The sequence below is a fragment of the Perna viridis genome, chromosome 4 (assembly GCF_037379345.1).
Source record: "Perna viridis isolate PV_CMFRI_1.1 ecotype Kerala chromosome 4, ASM3737934v1, whole genome shotgun sequence".
Classification (NCBI taxonomy): domain Eukaryota; kingdom Metazoa; phylum Mollusca; class Bivalvia; order Mytilida; family Mytilidae; genus Perna; species Perna viridis.
This window is the reverse complement of record NC_142448.1, coordinates 16,697,513-16,722,076: the sequence shown is the minus strand read 5'-3', so window position 1 is coordinate 16,722,076 and position 24,564 is coordinate 16,697,513. Positions and strand designations below refer to the sequence as shown.

General features: G+C 32.5%; 1 protein-coding gene across 1 annotated transcript; it reads right to left on the bottom strand.

The window, feature by feature from the left end:
- Nucleotides 1-7,021: 7,021 nt before the first annotated feature.
- LOC148619088 (calcium-activated chloride channel regulator 4A-like) lies at nt 7,022-16,850 on the bottom strand. Its single transcript, XM_088577017.1, has 13 exons — nt 16,815-16,850; nt 16,138-16,435; nt 15,502-15,628; nt 14,346-14,502; nt 13,968-14,100; nt 13,350-13,459; nt 12,575-12,796; nt 11,488-11,781; nt 11,003-11,224; nt 9,342-9,615; nt 8,829-8,987; nt 8,135-8,341; nt 7,022-7,669 (listed from the first exon to the last, which is right to left on the bottom strand). The coding sequence occupies exons 1-13, from the start codon at nt 16,848-16,850 to the stop codon at nt 7,227-7,229; spliced, it is 2,682 nt and encodes an 893-aa protein (XP_088433143.1). The 3' UTR covers nt 7,022-7,226.
- Between the last annotated feature and the right edge of the window lie 7,714 nt (nt 16,851-24,564).

The following is a 24,564-nucleotide window of genomic DNA, read 5'->3' as shown; positions in this document are numbered from 1 at the left end:
ACAAGAAAGGGGTACATTTAGAAGTCATTATTGAGATTAGGCTTCACATCACAAAAAGCAAAATGCACAGAAATGTTTTTTTCAAATGAGAAACAGTTTTAATTGAAATAAAATGAGAATTTTTTTTCACAGTGCTATGAAGAACAGGGATAATTTCTGCGTAGGACTATTTTTGCGTACGTTCCAAATGCTCATTGGTTGAATTGGTGGTTTGTTACCTATAAGAACAGATCGACGGGTGCTTTGTGAAAAACAGAAAAAAGGCGTTAATTTAGAATTAACATCCTACAAATGAACCTGGTCCACATCCCTAGTTTTTTGTCATGCCCGGATTGCTCAATAACAAAAACAGTACGATGTAATATACATTACTTGTAAACTAAATTCATGACCATGGTGCGACAGTGGTGTAAATCGGATCAAAATAAATTAATTGGACGTTATATATTATTATAAGTTCTGTTAAATTAAATCAATCTTCGATTCCAACATTCAGTCATGAATTTGGTAGTATATGTAGTATTTCTACATAGCTACTGTTTAATATATGTGCTATATCTCTTGGTGTGAGGTGAGATTTTGATGAAGAAATTAAATTATGGTTGTCGAATTTCATACTGTATTGATTTCTATGCGGTGTGTAGTGGGTGCACACAGAGAAGACATGATATTCATCCTCTGTGTTTCCAAAATCACATGATTTACAAATCGGATTTTTCTCTTTATATTTCTTTATATTTTTGTAACAACCCCTTTCTAATTCTAGTCAATGTGCACTCAAGCGAAATTTACTGACAATAGATCTTTCTATTTTAGATTTACATAAATCAATATATGGGGGTCTTTTAGACGGAATAAATATTTTACGAAAAAAATGACAGGTTTTCACTCACAACAAGTGAGCCTATTAAATTGTTCGAGCATTTGGGAAATTTGGTGTGTGCTGTGAATTGACAGGTATAAGAACGTATCGTTACTTTTGTTGCCATTTTTGACAAAATAGAAAACTTGATTTAAGAATGTAAAGAATGAATAGGTGAGCCACTTTATGGTTCAATTCCATATTGTTATTAATATCGTTTGGCTAGATCTTTCAATCTCAGTTTCCGCTATATAGATGACGTACTATCTTTAAACAATCCTAATTTCGGGGATTTGATACATCGCATCTACCCAAAAGAACTTGAGATAAAGGATACTACAGACACTGTGAAGCCAGCCTCATATCTTGACCTACACTTAGAAATCGATGGTAAAGGAAAACTATTGACCAAACTTTACGACAAACGTGATGACTTTTCATTCAGAATTGTCAACTTTCCTTTCATCTGTGGCAACATCCCTTCAACACCTGCGTATGGAGTGTTCATATCACAACTCATACGTTATGCCAGAACCTGCCGAAACTACGCAGACGTTTTGTATCGCGCTAGAACTCTAACAGATAGGCTTCTGGAACAGAATTATGTTGCTACAAGATTGAAGTCATCACTACAGAAGTTCTATGGTCGTCATCATGAACTCGTGGATCGTCATGGTGTATCCATCTACACCATGAAAACTGATTTATTCAAGGGGTCATAGTTTTCCTTTCCTCGTTTGTCTACCCCGGACTTGACTTTTTTGAGCAACTCAGCGGGTGTTTCTAGAAAAGCAGAGGACGCTTACCCTATCGATGCACCTGGACCATGCTCCAAGTTTTTTAGTGGAGTCCAAGTTGCTCATTTGCTTTTGTTACTTTGTACGTATGATTTTAGTTACTGTATGTTATTTGTTGTGTATAGCTGTTTTCCTTGTCGGGTCTTTGTCCCTGGATTACATTCTTGTGATTACCGCTATAACCTTGGTTCCCTTGATTACTCTTTCGATTCTTTTGATATAAAATTGAAGGTTATTAAATTGTTAGTTAAGATGACAGAACACCAATTTATTTAGTATATTTTTTTACATGGGACTTGTTATTCTTATGATTATTTTTTGTATTAATGATGGTTTGTCTTGATTATGGATATCATGTTCTTCATTCCAATCGTCTCCCTGTCTTTTCCTTATAACGAATATTTTTTGGCGCCCAATTATTGAATAACAGAAAAAATATGTCAATCTCTTATGCATCTGCTTATAAAGCACTTTAAATATTGATCATGTCGAAAACAAGTTACTTTGAATAATATTCATGCTTTTCTGTTGTACCAACTATTTGGATACAGGACAAGTTGTCCAGAAAGTAATTTCGCATTTTACAATTCCAGTACAATTAATAGTTGAAATATGAGAAAAATAGCAACTTAAAACTCATTTTGCAAAGCTCATATTGCAGATCGAATCGAGAACGTTGTTTTCTAAAATGCAACAAATTGTGTGGGCATTTTTGTCCTGTGTTTAAGTATATAGTCAGCATTTGTCGGAAAAAGTTCTTTTTCAATTTTATAAAAAGTCTATGCATGTGAATTTTACATGTTACCTGTTTTACATGTTACCTGTTTCCCCGATACCCACAGCCCCGTGTAGGTCCGGGTGTCAAAAGAATAGACCTGCAGCAACGCTAAGCTTGTAAAAGGCGACTAAATTTTTCTCAGAAGCTAGCCGGGGGCTAGGCGCTCTGCCTACAAAGCAACTGGGATGTGTGCCCCAGGTGGTGGAATGGGGTACCCCTGGCGTTTTACATGCTGGGGTTGTCAGGCTATAATACGCAAAACCTGACCGCAAACCATAGTGGTGCACCATGTTGGGAAAGATGCACGTTCCTAGCACGTTAAAGAACCCTGCTGTATTATTCGATAGGAATAGGAACCTTTGCGCTCTGTCACAGGAGGCTAAATTGCCCGACCCCACCCCATCCCCCTTTTTCTAGTGGCAACTGAAATTTGTCGACCCTATTGTCCTTGTGTGCCATCCATTGTTTCTTTTCACCATTATTTATATTCATTTTATCATCCATTTCATGTTCATCGTCTGAATATAGCTGAAATATTGCTGGTCGGACGTTAAACCCCAACAATCAATCAATCAACCGATACATAGAACGCACGATTTCACTTAAATTACCTATCAAAGTACGTAAGTGTTGATTGATCTTTGATCCCTCTCCTAATTAATGCAAGATAACAGAAAACTTTACCGGTTTATAAGTACGATATTCAAAAAATGACAAGCCCGGTAGAGTACGGGACTCGAACAGGGAAGGCTACCGCAGCGGTAGCACGACAGCCAAAGCGGCCTTGTCACGGATGACCGTGTGATGGCTATTTAATCAAATCTGAATAAACTTGAAAATATTGAAAACAAAAATAAAATAAGAATAATAAACTATATACGAAGTTAACAATGTTCACCAATAGAAAATATAAAAGTTACTTCCTTTGAACAAACGGCTTTACTATAGTGCTCGAACATCATATAACGGGTTTTCATCATGATTCCGGTATTTAATGTGTACATTCACTATAACATCAGAGACAACGGGTGAGTATACTCTAACGGTAAATAAGGCTATGTCCACCATACAATGAAGGTAAAGTAAGCTCAGATACACTCCAGAATACGAATAATGAGTTACTGCAGTTATATTACGATACTGTATTACAAATTGATGTTGATGCCGGACTACGGACTAATCAATACTACCATTACTGGACTAATATAATACTGCCATTATTGGACTAATATAATACTGCCATTACTGGACTACTGGAACACTACCATTACTGGACTAATGAAATACTATACTGTCATTACTATACTAAAGCTATGAGACTTATGAAATATATAATAATTCAATAGCTAGAATGTTTTAAAATGTCTGAACGCTATAAATTACAGGGCACTTCAAAATATATAGAAATACAAGTATATAATATACTGCGTACATACGTCAGTACAAAAATAACACTGCTATGTGCTAATGTGTTGCACATACTACTACTACTATGCTATACGCATGTTTTACATACAATATTACTCCGTGCATGTTTTGCACACTATACTACTCAGTGAATATATGGTTTACACAAAAATATAATCTACACATAGTTTACCGGGCGCTTTTCAGCTTTACAAACTGTCGAAAATACTCCGAGCATACGACACTCATCACTCCGCGAAAAACATGCAATACATCGTACATTTCAAAGCACACAAAGCATACTTTACACGTATCATAAATTATACTGTAAATAGTTTGTATAACAAAATGTGTATGAAACTTAAATAACCTAATAATACAAAATGTTTCAGCGGAATGATGTCTGGCAGTTTTAGCACCGTTTAATATTAAATAAATAAATAAAACTATAGGAAGCCAGTGCCACGTCCGCTCCGTGCACAAAAATCAGACGCTACCCAGACATGTTGATTCTACAGGTGACAGTCACGATAGTAGGTAATTTAAAAGAATAATATTGTTGCAGTCCGATGGTTGAGGTATTGCAAAGGGTATTTAAATGAAAAATCGATAAATAACCCACACAGTAGAAATCGGTTCAAAACAAAAAATGTACAATCAAAACAAACGTTTTGACAGGCCTCAGTCAAGAGGCTTCCCCGTTGACAGCCCGGTAGAGTTCGGGATTTATGATTTATCTTTCCACGGACGCATGATATATTCGTATATCCTCTAGTCCCATTTAACTCGAAAACTAAAGCACTTGTTGATACTTATGCGCAGCACTTATAGTTATATATTTTGTTACTAAACTTTCTTCTATACAAATAAAGACAAAAAGAAACTATTTGGAGAAATTTCGCATGTTTTATTCAGAAAATGTGGTTGCAGGATAAACACTAATTTAATATATGAACCTTGCCGAAAATATCAATTATTATTTTTATTTGTACTCGCTTCGAAACATAAATTTGATATTTTTCGGAAATATATATACAACAATAGTACAGATATTGTAACTATCTATTGTATGGTGTGGTTTTCATGCGATGATTATTGACATGAATATCTAATTGATTTAAACGTGAGAAATACTAAGATAAAAATATTTATTATTACTTCAGGTAAAATAATATAAACTGTACTAAAATGAATTTCTTAAAAAGACTGTGTTATTTACAATTGAATAAATTCATATTATAAGAATTAAATGTTTCAGTTTAATGTCATCGGCGTGTAATGGCGTAGATTGGTCGCGCACATTTTAGACATGAAGCGCTAGTGTGCGTCTTTGAAAATGTGCTACGTTCAACACTTTTACTTGTCAATGAAACATCAAAAATGAAACATTTGAATCTTAAAGTAAAACTATATTGATATTTATCAAAGGTATACTTAAACGTACAGATACTTATTAAATTATACGTTTTGTTTGTTTGGTGACAGGGATTAAAGCAATCAACTCACAGAACAGTTGTATCAATTAAACATAGAATAAATCAATACAGAATTTCACTTGTCGGGTTTTCATTAGGAATTAATTTATATGTATACATTTCCACAGTAAATAGTGAACGACTAGTGCGAACTAAAACGTATAATTATTTGTTATGTGCTACTAAGTTTAACTTGATTTATATTTTTTCAAGATCATAACGTCCCACTGTGTTCATTTTGCAAATATTTGCGCTTTTTCATCCATGTATGTAGACTGTACATATATATGAAAGGTACTACAAAATCTATGACAGGTACTACAAAATCTACATTTATCAAGATAAGTATAGTTATATTTGTGAATAACAATGTTAATAAATTGTTATCACAATACAAACGTCGCATGCGGTAGTAGGATAATCTTATTTAAGATTAAGTAACTTAAATATTTTTAAACTCAATCATTAAAAATATTTAATAGTCTGTTTTTGGTTAAACAGAGGTAACTTTTTTGTAAAACAAAATGATATTTATTGTTTTTAATTCAAGAACCAGCATGTCCGCCTTTAAGAAAAAAAAAATACGTATTGTTTTCCCGTTAGGACAAAAATACTCAGTTTTTTCCTTTTTATCCTTCAAATGTCTACATTCTACGAATCGAAGTAAAGCAACATGCAAATGTGTCATGCTGTAGGCTAATGTGTCAGAACCAATTAAAATATAATTTAGTTGTCTAAGCTAAACATACAGTTGTCCGTCCGTCATTTCGAGAGCTGAACTTTTTTTGGAAAATTTACACTACTTGTAGATTGCTTTTTAAAATACAAATTATTGGATTAAAAAGTTATATTCACATATTTGATTATGTCATAGACTCTTAATGCGTATCGTATTTTTAGAAATGCAATTATTAATGTGTTTTACAAATAGTCGATTAAAGAGAGACAACTACAATGTTAAACTATGGGTTAACTCGTATAATAGTACTTCTTACCAATCACCGACGATGGGAATACAAAGGTAAATGGTGCGAAAAAATATAAAGCAAACTACAAATATAATTAAAACAAAAACGAATGTCTCCCCTCGTCCTACAAACTGTTCTGAGCAGAAATGAAAACTATGCTGGTAAAAAAAATGGCTTCCCAATTACAGAAGATTTTTAGTATGAATGTCTATCTGTAAGATATACCATAATATAGTTCTTGGATATTGGAAAGGCCTCTTAACATTTTTTATATAATAACTGAATGATTTTTAATGGAGTTGCGCGGACAAGTAATTTATGAGGATTTCTGGCAAAGGGGCATAACTCCTACACTAGTGTAAAAAATTGGGAGATCAAACTTTCCTGGTAAGTTGCACAACTAGATATGATATTCTTGCAACATACAACCTTCGTAAAATTCGGTTCAATAATTTCAGAGAAGTTGTGCTGACAAGGTTATTAATGGAGATATTGGGCAAATTTTTAAGTTCAAAGGGACATAACCCTTACACAAATCAAGGGATAAACATTTCCTGAAAATTTGCACAATTACATATGTTTTTCTTGCTACATACCAAGTTTCGTAAAATTTGGTTCTGTTCTTTGAGAGGAGTTGCGCCGACAAACTTTCTGACGGACGCACGGACAGACGAACATGATGATACATGTAATGAACATTCACAGATAACACTTTTTTTTGTTTCTTTCGGAGCAAAATATTTATTTATACTTTTTATTAATATAATCCGTACAATTATTTATTCCATTGAATCTAAGATAAGAAAAAGGATAAAAATCTTGTTATCAATTTACATTTCTAAATGTGTTATTGCTTAAACTCATTAAGCCACGCTGTTAAATTTTTGCAATTAGGTCTAATATCAGTCAATCATGTTAATATTGCACATATGATACAAATCAAACTTTATTTACATAGTAAACTGCATCTTTCACGGAATAATTGTCAATTTTTCTCCATCTCAATATTGCTAAGAAGCCCAGAATAACAACTCCAGGAGCAACAACGCCAAATAACATTCCAATAATTACATTGAACCCACTGGTCTCTGACGGCTTCACTGATGGTGGTATTCTTTCAGTATCGTCCGTAACCCAGGAAGAATCCGTCATAATAGACAGCGACAAAATGTTCGAGTTTTCGCCCGTGTTGTTATTTTCATCTACAGCCCTGACAGACATATAATATGTGGTGTTTTTGTTGTCCTGTTGAACATGTACCACAAACTGCTCAACTTCACCAGGTGATTTAGGTTGCAATTCATTCTTTAGAATTACTGATTCTTCAGAAGCATTAAGTAACTTATCTATATCATGTGCTATTCGTATATCATATCTGAAGGCTAAAAATAAAACAATAATATTTTAGAATGGCTTGTGATCTTTTGAAAGCTTCAACTTCATATCCATGCTTATATTGATGCAATAATAGGCTTTCTGTCTAACGTATCTGCATGCATAATTCAATGGTTTTTGTTATCTAAATGTGTTTGTTTTCATTTAAGGATCTTCCAACAATAATACAATCGTAAATAATGTGTCCTCTGATGTTAAAAAAATAAACGACATTAAAGAGACAGAAAAAAAGCGAAACAAATAATTAAATTTATAACGCCTTTCAATTGGATTTTTTTTCTCTTAAAGCCTTTTGTAACATTTTATATATTGTAAAGTTAAGTAATCGTTTATGTGTGATTGTTCAGTTATTACAATGTTTACGTAATATAAAGCATTCAACAATTTACTTTATATATAGATACATATATGTAAGGAAATGCGTCATCATAAGCAATGTACGACAATCATACCAGTACCAACATCCAAGTCGTCACCAACAGCTTTCCACTGTAACACAACTGTATTGTTATCAAAATAATGGATGACAGCCAATGTTTGTATTGAAGATGGCGGGATAAGATCTATATCTTGTGGTAAATCGACATATTTTTCAACGATCAGTTCTTCCCCTAGTGCAACTCTCTCAAAGTTTGATATTGGTTCCATCTCACTTTCAACTGAAAGAGTATACATATGTTGATTAATACGGTGATCATCGCCACTATTTATTATATGCCAAATAAATATATTTATAAGGGAACTATTTCTGTTTGCGCATCGGAATTTGGAGTTTTGATTACACAGACATCTTCAGCAAATTAAAAATAAAACTGATTTTAAATGTAAAAAAAAAACATCAGTAATTAATGTTTACATTATATCAAAACTTCTGATTAATTCAACTATCAAATTTCCCGATTTATATGAGCTAAATTCCCTTTGATAGCAAATCATTTTGGGTATTGCATTACTAGTATATTTGATAACATACATTTTTTTTTCATTCAAAGCAAGTTCTACACTGAAGAGCTTCGAATTGTGCTTAATTGGTGAAGAAACTACTGAAAAAAGACTTTATTAAATTCGTCATTAGACCCGATTGTAAGTTATGGCATCATTATGGATAAATGATAGTGGAAATACATACATATACATATGATATACCTTCGATATTTTCAATCCCTGTGGATCTTGATATTGGAGTCATAACCGTGGAATTTTCGCCTTCTACTAATACTTTTATGCTGTGACGTCCGTTTTCTTGTACGGTTGATGACATGATGTATCCGGAGTAAACTCCGTCATTTGGAGCTATATCAGCGCCTAATATTTATACTGAGGCATTATTATCAGTTACGTTGGAAATGGTAAAAAGCAAATAAAACTTTAGTAATGAATAAATCTTCTTATCATAATTTATCGAGATTCTTGATTTCTTAAACAATTTTATTAAAAGTTCACGTGGTATGACATTTTCGTGTATTCAAGATAGTCAGAAACGTTTTTTTTTCACAATGTATTTTGCAAGTAGATAATATAACACCATCTCGGGAACAAATACTATCGCAGAGTTCCTTAATAATATTTACATTGAAATACTTCTGTTATTCAAAAGTTAAAATAAAGAAACTGTATTCCTACTTGAATTTTGTTTCAGTGTATACAATTTGTTTTTACCAATGCCTTTGTCCTTTAAAGACAGTTTTTTTACTGAACCCGATTCGTTCTCTATGACTGCTGCGACCACTGCCCCTGCCACGGGCATTCTACCTTTCAAAACTGATACATATATAGGAAATTGCATGGTAGCTGAAAACTCAATATTTGATTCTTCAGTCCAAGCATTAATAGTGATGACTGGTTCGATGTCATCTGCAGGCTTTGACTGAACAAGTATTGTGCCACGAACATCATTGTTTGGAGAATGAATGCTAATTGTATATTTTCCTGCCTGTAAATAAAAATTAGCTTTCTACATAATAAAAATAACATGTTTTTTGAGACTTCGAAAAGTTTTATCAAGGAAAGTATAAGTTTTCAAATTTATATGAAAATATTTAATGAGTTTTTGAAGCAGCCAAAGCTAAAATCGTTTTAGAATAGGCTTATACTTGCACCATTTACATTCGGATCACACGCATAGCATTGTCAGTAAAAAGGTTCTTTCTAACCATTTGACAAGAAAATGAAAATATTACTTAATGAAACAAGAATCAAATAGAATTAAATGGTCTGGTCAGGATGATAAAAATACCTCTGAGGTCCCTCCTGATAACAGACACACCTATCTGCTTATAGGTGCTTTTGAGCCAATATGTGCACAATTGCTACAAATAGAGGCACATATTCCTCTCAGCTACTTCAAGAGATAAAAGAGGGTCCTATATTCCCTATAGACTCATATCAGTACACCCACTGGTATCAAGTTTTTTTTGGCTAAGGATTGTTTAACTTACAAACATGTATTAAAAAAAAGCTAGATTTATTCAACTTGTAGAGTCTCCGGTTATTTGTTCATGATATTTTCATCGGAAAAAGTACAAAAGAAAACGTTGCAATTTCATTAAGCAACATTATTTACAAGAGCTTCTGTTACATCAAACATTATCACCAATAGTCTTGTCAATAAGAACAATTCATTTTTATCATAGGTTATGTATGTGTAAAATCGGACCATTCACTGACAAATCAAATAATAGTCCGGCAAACAATGTTTAATCCTTATACACATGTAATTTAATTTCAGTCTCTAATTATCTGAAATTGACATTGCAAATTGGGGCATTCAACCGACAACATGGCATGTTAGTCAGTTTCAATAATCAAAGTATTTACGGGCTACTGACAACTATATTCCTATTTATAATGTTGTTTTAAATAAACAATGCCGAAAATGAATGGAATAAAGTAGATAATAACGATTTAACCTTACAAACGGCTCTATCCTTTGTTGAAACGAAGGTAGAATTACTTGTATATGATATGTACATGAAATTTACACTGTTGTAAAAACTGTCATCGCTGAAATATCATAAAAGGTGGACAACCAATCATGGTGCACAGAAAAAAAACATATGCAAATTAGATTGAAGTTCAAGTTTGTATTTGTGTTGTCAAGTTAAACAATGACCTTGATCATGTGACGCCTGTCGTACTATTTTATTTTAACGACTCTCTGCCGAATTCTAGCGTGTTTTTGTTAATATGTTTTGTTCATTTCTGGTCAATCGGAACACTAAAACGTACACGAACTGTTTTAAACTTAATAATGAATCGTTTAGATTATAAACAAAAATCAAATATAATTCCTTAACCAAAGATTTTTGGTACCTTATTACCTTGCATTTTCCTGGTAATTTCAATGCTAATACACCTTGCGTACTTTCAGACCCTTTTATTGAATTGTCAAGACCAAATGGATCAGTGACATTTATTTCAACCTCAGCCAACTTTCCAGAAGATGTGAGTTGAATGAGAGTCTCATTTCCTAATGACTCATCTATAACGAAGGTTTCCTTGTAAACTTTGTTTTGCAGGGCATGTACATGTGTACTTTTAACCTGAAACATAAAGCAGTAGCTTCCAACATTGTAATAATGAATATGAATTTGTTAATGAATATAACTATTATCACGAACATGTTACTTTTACTTTTTCAAATCTCATTCTTGATCATAGTCGTAACGTGATAAAAGGACAAATGTTGCTTCTCGATAGAAAACTATTGTTATCAAATGAGTTCAATATATAGTGTGTGTCTACCACACACACACACACACACACACACACAAACAACTAAAACTAATTAAGCATATTTATCCACCTTGATTATTTTATTTTCAGGATTGTCTAGGAATGGCTCAGAGACTGCATCAATAATTCCTGTTTGATCTTCGGACAATGTTGAGTAGAAATAAGATTTACCACCGGTGGCTTTTGAAATATTTCGAAGTTTAGGATCAGCGTTTTTGCCAATGGCAAGGGTATGAACGATGACAGCTTCTCTCAAAATAGATGGCAAGACGTCATTAATGTATGGTGTTACGTTCTCCTCTCCATCTGACATTAAGTATATCACGCTTCCTTCGATGGTATCTTCAGATCCGTTCTTAAAGGTCTGTTACATGTAATAAAATACAACAAGAACACAGTAAAATGTGAAGTTATAAAGACACTACAGCGATGTCAGTTTGAAATAAAAATATTTCTAAAACTAAGTTTTGTTTAAAGCTGTGTTACAAAAGTACTTTAGAATTTGCAGGGTCTTAATTAAAAGCCATGTTGCTCAAGTTTTATTAACGGCAGTTTATAAAGCACACTCTTTAACAAAACATTCGATCGATTTATCAACTGCCCTCTATAGATTTATTCATACAAATAAAGGATACGATTTCCAAATTACAGTATTCTTTGAATCTCGTTTTCACAAATAGAGAAATTCAATTCTACCCCTAATTGCAACTTTATGTAAAATTTAAGTCATTTTTTTGTATTGCACTACGTCAAATCTGGCGTATTTAGTTGTTGACATTCCTACTCTAAATCTAGTCCATAGGAATTGTCATGATCGATTATTTCTAATGCTGGTAGTTTTAATTATATCGTCATTCTTAAATATGTTCTGAGCTAGCTGTCAGTCACTGCAGGTGTTCTAAGAGGATATCCCAATTTGTTCATTTGTGTATGTAGAGGTTTTCCATGAAGATAAATGGATGTATTATTTAGTATATTTTATGTGTGTTTGTTTGATGTTTCAGTTACTTTTTGTTACATTAAAGGAAGACGGTTGGGGCCTTATAAATAAAAAAAAATTAACCCCACTGCAGACATGCACGATCCACATTCAGGTGATGCTGGTCTTTAATGTGTAAATAAATAAATAAAAACGAAAAACGCGAATTTCTACTTACACTTAAAGCCTCTTGTAGTCCCGCCCCAATAGATGTCGATCCACCAACATTAATCGGTAGAGAGTTGACTAGATCGTTACGTATTTGGTCAGATGTGATCTGTACTATTTGATGACATATAGACGCAGTGTTGGAAAACGTCACAATAGAAACAAAGGTGTCATCGGGTATAATATATTTAATCAACACAGTTGCCGCATTTCTTGCTAAACCAATGAGGTGCTAAAATGATACACAATTATTGAGAAAGTAATGAATTGAACCTCCCTTAATGCTAAAGAAAAAGAGGGTAGGACTATCTATTTACATTGTATGAGTTTTCATGATAAGCATAAAAATTGATTTCACTTTTCTAATTGTGAGTTTTTTGAGAAACGAGCAGACCGGCATACCGCCATTCACTGACATAACCAACTTAAAACTTTAAAATTGCAATGAGAATTACGTAAAAATGCTGGTGGTAGTAAAATCGTGATTGAAACGTTCTGCTTACAAACGCGTGGTTAATACCCAAAAATAGTCGACCTTTTTTTTTTTTAGCGAATCTCGATTCTAAATAGGATCTGATAGAATACGGTAGCGACTGAGAGCTTACTCTGGTCTTGGCCAAGTATGATTGTTTTAAAACAAATCTTAATTGGACATCAACAAGAATGAATATCGTTATCCATGATTTAATACACTGTTATTAAAATACAGTCTTATATTGGTTTGTTTACCTTGTTCATATATCATAAAGTATTACACAACAGTTGTTCAATTTGAATGTACATACATGCATACTTCCAGACACGTCAATTACCAGGGAAAATTTGTTTATTTGGTTTTCTTGAACAACAGTAAAATATGGCGTCGTATCCATGTCAGGATCTCCAGATTTTGTTCCTTTAATAATAGCAGTTGAACTAGGTATTTAATCGTAAATTAATATCGTTAAGTCATAAAAACTTTTTTACTCTTAAAAATTCGTACATTTAACCTTACTGTTTAAATTTAAAGAAACTGAATTTTAAATGTTTTATTTATAAACAAAATTATTTCCTGTTATATGGGGACGAAGCATAATCGACATTATATATACATGTATGTAGATGCTCTGAAATATGAATGGCTAAAATTGTTCTGTCGGAAGTGACCTATTGCGGAAATCATGACGTTTTCAGTTGGTAGTGATTGTTGAACTTATAACGCAGTGAGTGTTACAAAAAGTCACGCATGCATATTCCTGTTGGTCGAGATATCTGCCTTGTAATAACGTAGTTATACTTTATAAGTTTAATGTTAACTAAGTACAAAAAGCTTCGTTCTCCATAGGGAAAGCCTAAACTCTTATAACATGATATAATCAATTTTTGAAGTAAAATGAATTATGAAACTTAAATTGTGACTATACCAATAAAATCTTCTTGTTGTCTCATCACATCCCATGCACTTTTTCTGTTACAAAGGAAATTATGTTGGTTGGGAGCAAACCTGTTATGTTTGAGGAATGGGTCCTTTGTACTACTGTCACAAAACTGATACACCTTGAATAATTTAAAGACAGAATTGTAAAATTTACTATATACTCAAGTGGCAGTATGTCAAGTGTTTATTTAACAGAGTTTTAATATCCACAATTTACGAAAAGTTGACAAAAGATATAAATTAATAATTAGAAAAAAACCAGAATCAGAATGATTGTTGTCTTTTAATTTCTTGTGTGTCATTTTAAAGTAATATCAATTAGATAACGATTATGTTTATGGATATGCAGATAAGTCTTAGTTACAGAAGGAATATATGAGTGTCCCATTAGAGAGGCGACAGCTTCGTTGTTGAAATCCGGATAAAATTTACAATCCTTCTCTGGTTTTCCTGTTTCGTCCAAGCTACATCGCTCCTTGGTATGCCGTCTTCTGTTTTGGCCTTTAATTGCCAAGCTACACCTTAAAATATGATCATGTATTTAAAGTTTGTTAAACTGATTCAACAAATCCTTTTGGTATTTAGAAGTTAGAAAAAAGTAAAACATCAGAAAAGTTCGTAAGTATATTTGGAACATTTGTTAAATGCCTTCATGATCTTACCAATAATTTTATATTATTTATATACACCTTTTCACGATTTTTTTGTTATTTTGTAATCTTTCCCTTTGTTGTTGTTGATAATTGTCTTTTCGGTGATGTACATTGAGGACACCACTATAAAAATAACTTATAGCTAACGGGGTGATAGAACAGTCTGTTACCCCGAGAAAATCGTAGCCGAGTGTGAGAATGTATTTCTCTCATGATAAAATAAATAACACATATCTTAGAGGATGAGAGAGGGTTTGTTAACCCGTTGCGTAGGCGAGATGTATTTTCAAGAGGTAACAAACTTCTCTATCACCCCATAGCTATATTGTATTTATATATTTGATGATACTATACCTCTACTAATGTAAAAATTTTAAAATCAAATGTTTGCTATTGGCAATATCGATAACTACTTTAAAATTGTCTTGCGAATTTGTACGTATGCTTCAAACTCGTAAAGGTTTGTAATTCCTTACAATTTTCCAACTTTGTAATACGATTTTAGTGTGTTTACGACACATAGAAGGTTTTTTTATATTATATTTTATAAATTTCTTTTAAACACGGATAAAAATAAACAAACAGCGACATTAAACGAGCTTATTATGGATTACTATAAGTATATTACGAACTTTTACGATTAACATTATCTGTTACCTGTAAATCCCAACATGTTAGACCTGTAATTTACTAGTTCTATATTATCTATCAAATAATGTATAAATGATGTGGAGAATAACTGAAATAACTGAAATGAAATGATGTTTTTTTTGCAATTTATAAATATGTGAATGAAACATACATATATATGATTATGTATATGCAGGGAAAAACAACAAAGAATGATTGTTCAGATAATCGCTATACCTAACGGGTTCCCACTTTCCACTGTGTAGATAATACTGGATTTGGTTTCCATAATAGTCCTTCACTGATGGGTATTCGTCGAACAGCCCCCAACGGAGATGACCCCATTCATGAGTAAACACTTTCCCTAATATAAAACCAAAATTTGTTTACTAACGCCTATTGAAAATATTATTAAGAAGTGATGACCAACACATTTACGAAAGGTACCATAACTAGAAACAATAAAAGTAGAAAAAAAGATTTATCAATTAGATCAACAGCATTGTTTCATGTATATTTTGTCTTTGATGAATCCCAAAATGTTCGTTAGGTCGCACACGTACCATAATACCACAATCCTGTCTATGTTTCGATTTGAGACTATCAGCTATCGAAACAAAAATTGTTGGTCGGTTAATTCCATTTGGTCCATGCTCCCAGTTTTTAGTGGGGTCCGAGTTGCTCATTTGCTTTTGTTACTTTGTATGCATTATTTTAGTTACTTAATGTACTTTGTTGTCTGTTTTCCATGCCTGGCTTTTGTCCCTGGGTTACATTTTTTATTTCCACTAGAACCTTGGTTCCCTTGAATACTCTTTTTAAAATACATGTATAAGACCTTACTGCAATAGTAAAGCATAAATATATACCTACCAAGATTTCCAAAGTTCCCCTCATTACCCTGATTAAGAAGTTCTGCTGTGAAGTGAATATACAGTGCTTCCTTACCACAACGGCTCTTTCCGAATGTGTATGGACGATTTCCTATCAACGGGTTAGGTTCGTCTATAATTATTCTAGAATTCTTGGTAACTGATTTACTAACTGTTCGATAATAACTTTCCTTGGTCCAGTTTGATGGAATGCGAATAGTTATGTTTTTTAGGTAAACGTGGTAACGTGAAGATTTGTACAATGCCGAGGAAGCTTCAGTCAGCCAGTCCCAGAGTAATTGTCAATTCATGTGAATAGATATAAACATGTTATATGTTAAATGAAGCAAAATGAGTATACAATGTCAAATCATGACATACAACGTAGCATTAATAATACTCAACTTTTAATAATAAGCAATGTAACTAAAGCCGTGGATCCGAACACTTATAAATGAGTATCATACGTCGTAGCAGTTTATTATTATACAAACATACCGATAATTTATATTGCAAATTTTGATATGGTGTACAAATGGTTTAAGAAGTAACTTCTGCTGCATTAGAATCAAGTACATAAGAAAATATAGATAAAGATAAATTTTATACAAGAAAAATATATATATATATGAAAAAGATTTTCTGTGATGCTGTCGGCGATATAGAGAATAAACACACCTTTATCGTAGCCAATGGTAGTTCCTTCTCCGGCATGGTGGCAAATATATAGAGAACTAAACACATCGTAACCACCGCCATGGACTTCTCATTTTGTGTTATGATATCGGTCATATGAAGAATTAATTAACATATCTTAACCACAGTCAAGGGTTGTTCATAGTCTGTGATGGTGTCGGCTATACATGTATAAACCATTAAACATACATTAACCACAATCAAGGGCCGTTCATTGTCCGTTACAATGTAGGTCATATAAAGAATTAACATGCATTTACCACAGCCATGGACAGTTAATTGTTTGTGATGCTGTCGGCTTTATTATAGATAATAGACATGCCTCTAACACAGCCAAAAACAGTTTATTCTCTGTGATGCTTTTGGTTATATCATAGATAATAGACATGCCTTTAACACAGCCAAGGACCCTTTATTCTCTGTGATTCTGTCGGCAATACGGAAAATAAACATATTTTTACCACAGCCAAGGAAGTTAATTGCATGTTATGATGTCGGCAAAAGAGAGCATAAGCATACCTTTACCACCGCCACAGACAGTCGATTCTCTGTCATGATGTCGACTATAAAGACTAAAAAACATACCTTAACCACAGCCACAGCCAATCCCTTCGCTTTTTTGCTATGATACGGCTATATAGACAATAAACATACCTTTACCACCGCCAAGGACAGCTCATTCTCTGATATGGTGTCGGCTATATAGACAGCAACGCCTTCGTATCCATTGCCATTCAGAATAACAGCAGTTGTAGAAAGAAACTGAAGCAGAGTAATAATCGCCAGAAAAGATGCTTTGCTCATCTTTTGTTAAGGCTCTTTAATATAATTCAAAGTCAATGGCTTTATTGATAAAATTTAGTCAAACACTTTTAAATTTACTGTTTATGACTTTAGTATTTGTTTAAAGTTAAGTTTTGAATGCACTCCGCTTCTTCCAAGTGTGATTTGAGTAGTTATACTTGATATTTATTATCTAGCAAATCGTGGGAATATTGTTTTAATTTACATAGTATGTATGTTGATTTTTTGAAAATAATAAAAAGGCGTAGGTTACAATTTGACCCCTCTGCAATTTTGTTTGATACTGAATTGATTTAATATTTTACGTAACCGTATTACTAGTCATAAAAAGTAAACAAGTGAAGGTTTTATGATGATAGTATTCCATACTTTAACTTCAATCAAGCAACGTATTAAAGTTGTTAGTATATTATATAAAATTAGATTAATTAATTTTTTTTTTTAATTTATTTTCGAATTCTGTAATTTTTCACATGAGTACGTATGATAATTGTAAACATTTCTCAGTAAACTTTATCTCCTCCCAAAACAAGCAATGGTTTATTTAAAATTAGTGATACATGTATTTGCATGTAAAATGAACAAATGTCTGATTGATTTGTTCTCTCTGTGAAATTTTGATTATTTCTTTGAAAATAATGTGGTATTATGATATCATTAACAGCTTTTGACATATCTTCCTTTCAAACTTTAAAAATCAAAACAATGTTTGTGATTCAGAATCTTTAATTTTATTTTTTTAATCATCAAGAAAATAAATAATTTGTTTTTTTTTGGCTCCTGTTAACATTTCTGTTGCTCCAATAATCGATGTATATGCGTATAAATTCAAAAAAAGGTTTCAAAGAACTATTACTGGTTTAGAGTTGTTTTTCTTCGTACATAAACTAAATATAATGTCTTCTTTACAAACAAAAGCTAAGAAGCAACTAGCATTTCTTGTATACAGCAAACAGGTCAAAATCAAATAAAAGTTTAAGTTACGAAACGGCTACATGAGGTACCAATTGCAAATAATGTACTTCAAGAATATCATCATATCTAGAAAAAATTCAAATTAGTTCCTCAGCAAAATCGGGGAAATGGTTAACTGTACAGCACAGTTAACTAAATTCCTTTTGTAAATCAATTTTTATAAACTGGTAGAAATTAGGTAAGAATTTATTTGATGCTCTAATCATTTCCTGCCTTTATCTCAGCCACAGTAATTTATGCACACCGATGCCACACTGATGTTTTATTTAACGCAATGCATGTTCTTTTTAGCAGGTTAAGCACAGAAGAAAGTGTGGTTCGGACTTTTAGCTTGTCCTGATAACAGTCGAACAATCAATTATAATGCCGATAACATTTATGTGATTAGATATAATTTGAACTTTTAAATTGGTAATTTTTGTTTCGACACTTTGTATTTTTGTTATATTCAATATGCTTCTTAAAACTATTGAAAACTTGAAATCGCATCTCATTTGTTGTGAATAAAAGAACAGCATTTTGCTGCGTTAGCCATCTTCTTTAAAGAGAGTACTTGTTAAATGCATGGCTATATAGTTGTAATAATCACAATAAAAACAAAATAAAATAACATAAAAAAAGTTAAGAAAAAGTCTTACAGTTGCACATGACTCATAATAACCAGCATACATACAGGGCATCTAGTGGGACATTAAACAATACACTGTAAAGCAATTCATGGCTGAACTTGAATACAAATCACGGTAAAAGGGTTTTCGAATTGTGCAAAACAAAAAAAAACAAAAAAAAAAAAAACAAACAAACAAACGAAAAAAACACATAGAAACCAAAACCAACAAACGAACAATATTAAATTCAAAGCAATAATAATAATAATAATAAAAATAATAATAAAAAAAACTTACACACACACCATCAATAAAAAAAACCAAAAAACAAAACAAAACAAAACAAAACAAGGAACGGTTATAAAAAAGCCGATTCCAGCAATAATGATTAAATGATAATGATAATAATAAAAACAAACAGCAAGGAACATAAAATAACTAAATGAGCAAGCTTGATTTACTAAGAGCACTAGTGCTTCTCTGATTTGTTTTAGAAAACACCCACCACTTTGCTCATAAAATATCAAAATGTATTACACGGAAGATTAAAACTTTGGCGCGGTGAATAAATAGTTTCATATGGTGCAGATGGATATGTTGTGTACAAGTTGCAACTTGTACATTATTGTACATGTTGCAGCTCCAATAACACGAAAATACCAGTTGCAACGTGTACAAATATGTTGTACATGTTGCAACTTGTACAACCTTTATCACGAAATTGATTACATGTTTACTATTTTTATAATTCTAAGCATTAAAACTGATAATTTTGAGAAAAAAAATTTGTAAGACTTACTTATTAAATGCTAATATTAAAAATGTTCAAACTGAATTTAGCTGATCAATCACTTTTAAATAGATGTTAATGTGCAATTAGATAGACCTGAGTAGTTGTTGTATGACATCATAAGACATTAAAATTTTAACACCAGTGTACAAGGTTGCCTAATTCTCAACATGAATTCTACCAAGAAATTGTCCAGCTTGCTGAAATTAATTCTTCAGCCAACAATTAGCTATTTACAATGAAAAGATTTTAACTCTCATAATAGTGTCAAAGGTTGACCAGGGAAACATTGAAGTGAATGTGAATGAAGATTGAAGATACAAAGTAGGAACAAAATAGGTCAGATTAAAGGATATATGAGTGGGTCACAAATCAATGTTACAGGTGTGTATTGAATGCTGTTGATATTGATGTTGAGTGCAGTTTGAGAGAGGTTGTGAATAAGATGTACATGTGGTGGGGTGGGCAAAGGTTTTTCTATTGTCATCATATGAAAAGCAAGTGTAAGGCCGGGAGTTGTAAAAGTACTATTGTGCATAATATACGTGCCATGAATCCTCAACTTGTATTTACAAGTAAAACAACCATTATTGACATTTCGTGAAAATTTATGATTTTTTGAAATTATTATATATTGTTTGAGTTTGTTAATTACATTTGCATTCTGTTCTAGATATATTTGATACAAAAATGTCTGGAAAAAATGGTTTGTACAAGTCTCAAAATGTACAAATAAATTGTAGGGATTGCAATATGTATTTTCGTGTCATACAAGCTGCAACATGTACATTGATTTTGTACATTTTGATTTTGTACATGTTGCAAATTTTACACAACAGATACACAATAAAAAAAACCATGAGGTCATTTTGACAGCCATAAAACTTTTGTAGTGATGATTTTTTACTTTCGTTAATAGTCCGCACAGCTTCTAGAAAAGCTAGATGTGAAAACTCTTTAGGCAGGTGTTGAACGGATGTTATTCCAGATGAAAAGAGAAACTGACGATACGAAACGAGAATTCAAAGATATGATTGGAGAAGTAAAAATGGTATTATGCTGGAAATAAAATTCAATCTGTATTTCATAAGACTAGAAACATAAACAAAGTGCGAACTAAATCTGACATGAACATCTAGAATTTACAAAATATGGTCGGCAATTGTCCAAACACTTAACCATATATCTTATATTGACAAGACAGCATAAATGTAGTTTGGCGAGTCACTTCAAGATCATGTTCAAGAAGATTAGTTGTCCAAATCAAATGTCGACATTCCTAAATACTACTAGTTTTTAACCTTGTTTTTGCAATTTGAGATAGTCGACCCCTAAGTGCATCACTGTGTAAAAACCAAGTTTTACGAATATTGCATCGAATCTTCTTTATATAGTATTTTACGTTACCATTCCAAATTTAGTCCACTATAATTGCAATAACCAATTACTTCTAATGCTTTTTGTTTTTTTGTTTGTTTTTTGTTTGTTTTGTTTTTTTTTTGTTTTGTCATTATATTCTTTGATATTTTCTCCGATAGCTCTAAGTGAATATTTCATTGTGTCTATATTGTGTATGGCGGGATACGTTTTTAAGATATTTTTATACATTATTGAGTGAATTGTATGATGTGGTTGTTTATTGTTTCAGTCACTTTTGAACTTACGGTTAAGGGGATGGTTAAGGCCTTAAAATATTTAACCCCACCACAGATTCCACGCTTCTGTCCATGGTCAGGTGATGTTGGGCATTTATGTATCTTTGTGTCGTTATATTACTTGTTCATTTGATTTCAAAGAATTGCCATCGTTCTGTTACCATGGATTTTATTACTTTTGTTTCCAGAGCTAAATTAAAGATGTATTTACAATTGTTCAAGCCCCGTGCTGGCCCGGGTGATAAAAGAATAGGCCTGCAGCAGCGCTAAGCTTGTCGTAAAAGGCGACTAGCCGGAAGCTAAGCTAGGAATGCGTTCCCCAGGTGGTGGAATGGGGTACCCCTAGCTTGTTACATGCTGGGGTTGTCAGGCTATAATACGGAAAACCTGACCGCAAACTATAGTGGTGCACCGTGCAGGGAAAGATGCCACGTTCCTCGCACGTTAAGGAATCCTGTCGTGGTATTCGATAGGAGTAGGAATCTTTGCGCTCCGCCACAGGAGGCTAAATTGGCCGACCCTACCCATCCCTTCCTTTTTTTTAATGACAATCAAAATTTGTCGACCCTTTCATCTTTGTGTTCCATCCCATTTTTCATTTCATGATCATCATTATTTAATGTTCATTTTGTCATCCCATTCCGGTTCATCGCCTGAATATAGCTGAAATATTGCTGCTCGGGCGTTAAACCCCAACAATCAATCAATCTCGTTTGTTCAACATCTTTTGGTGATCTTTGTTATGTTTCACCATTTCCGTTTTTATCACGTCAAATGTTATACGGTTGTTACCTTGAATGACTGGCCACATTAAATGCTCATTTCGATTTCATCACCGGACCAGACCTTGAACACGAATGGTGTCTAATAAAAAGCCGGAACAATCTACCTATCATAGCACCAGAGAAAACTCCTAGTAATATTGAGGTTCGTGTTGTTCGGTTTTCGGTGTGTACTTTTCGTTTTTTTTTATGTACGTTTTAGTCCTATATATTTTAATGTTCATGACATTTTCTTGTCAGAGAATTTCCCCTTGTGTGGTATGACTTCTTCATGTTGTGACCTTGGGGATACTGTAACGCAGTCTTTTGTTTATTTCTTACACAAATCATTTAGCGTTAAGTTACTCGCAGTTCATAAAAGTTACATCGTTACTAATGAACGATTTTACTCGTTAGATTGTTTTGTGGATGGACTGGCATTCTGTGTCAATTTATCATTCATTCAGCAAAGTCTGGATGAAAACCTTATTTTTTTTTCAATTACACTGGATCTTAAAAATCTATTTTCTATTTCTAAAATGTCTTTGAAGTAATAGACAATAAAAAATAACCACAAAAATGAGTGTATGAAGGTTTCATAAGTTGTTCAAGCTTTAGTGGTCAAATTAAAAGAATAACATTATTTCATGCATGATATGATGCAAAGTTATCAAAATATCTTATTACATTTTCTGAATAACACAACTCACTTTAGGAACAATTAATCAAAGACATGCAACAATCTATTGATGATTTCATGCATTATAATATAGTGCTAGTGACAATATTCTGCAATTTTATTTCGGTTCATGAAATCCAATTAAACATCTACACAAGGTGTCTATTAAGATGAATGAGAAGACAGGATTATATAAATTAAATGCTGAATATATCCTAATCATGTTGACATGTTTATACCCCGAAACCAACTGTAAAATGTTTGAATCAATTAGGTCCTGCCCGGCTTGATTGAAAAAATAGACATCGACCAATCCTCAATTTAAATATGTACGTAAACGGTGGAACAAATATCAAATATGTTTTAACAGAATTTCAATTTTTCACAAAAATATGACTTGCACAATTTGTGTGAACTATGTCTCTCCGTTTTATTATTAAATGATACTCAATAAGCTACCTATCAGTAAAATACGTTAATGAAAGTTGACTAATTCCATATAAAAGCAGTTATTGTATCCCTTTTGCGTTGTCGAATTATTTTGTAATTTCACACAAGACTTACTGGTAAACATATCACGAAATTCAATTCACCCGGAGCGCCTTTTCAAATTTTTCCCCAAAAAATGATCGAATTCTTCAGGAACATCTAATTACAAAGTAAGTTTTCTCGTCCTTACAAATGTATCGATTTCTTTAAAGCTAATTAAAATCTTCATCACGTACAAATGGTCTTTTCAATTAAGGAAATAAAGAACCTTTCATATCTCAGTACGATATGATGATGAATACTTTAATGTCTTATATTTTTCCAAATACTTTAAAACATATATAATTCAATTTCCTAAAAGTATATGATTAGTCTATAGAGTACTGACAGTTCCTGAGAGTGCGGAGGCAATTTAATTTAGATTATATTTCGAAGACAGAATAATCTTTCAATACACTTTCTGAGACGTTGCGTATTTATCTTCGGTGACATGGACACTTTAAATTTGATTAAAATTCTTGGAAATCTCGATGAAGTTCTTGATAAATTGATCAGAATGAATATTGTTCAATATATAAAATACCTCCATACTTACCCGTTACTTCTGTAAACATTTTACATCATAATTCATTTTGTTAATTCATATTGATTTGGTCATTTGCAAATTTACATGATTTTTGTAGCACAAATTAACTGCTACATTGTAACCAAAGTACATGTGTACTCATGTTTTGAATTAATTTATATCAATTGTGTGAATGTTTACGCCTTATGTAATCGTCAAACTGCAAAATAAGATAAGATAAAAGGAATGAACCGGGCTCGACTTTAAACTACATTTATTTTAACACAAGCTTTTTGTGGTAAATTGTTAACATTGAATTCATCGATTGCAATTTGCCATTCTGAATACGAATGGCATTCAATTTATCTTTAAAATATCACACAAAATGCACGTGGCATTTCAGCCG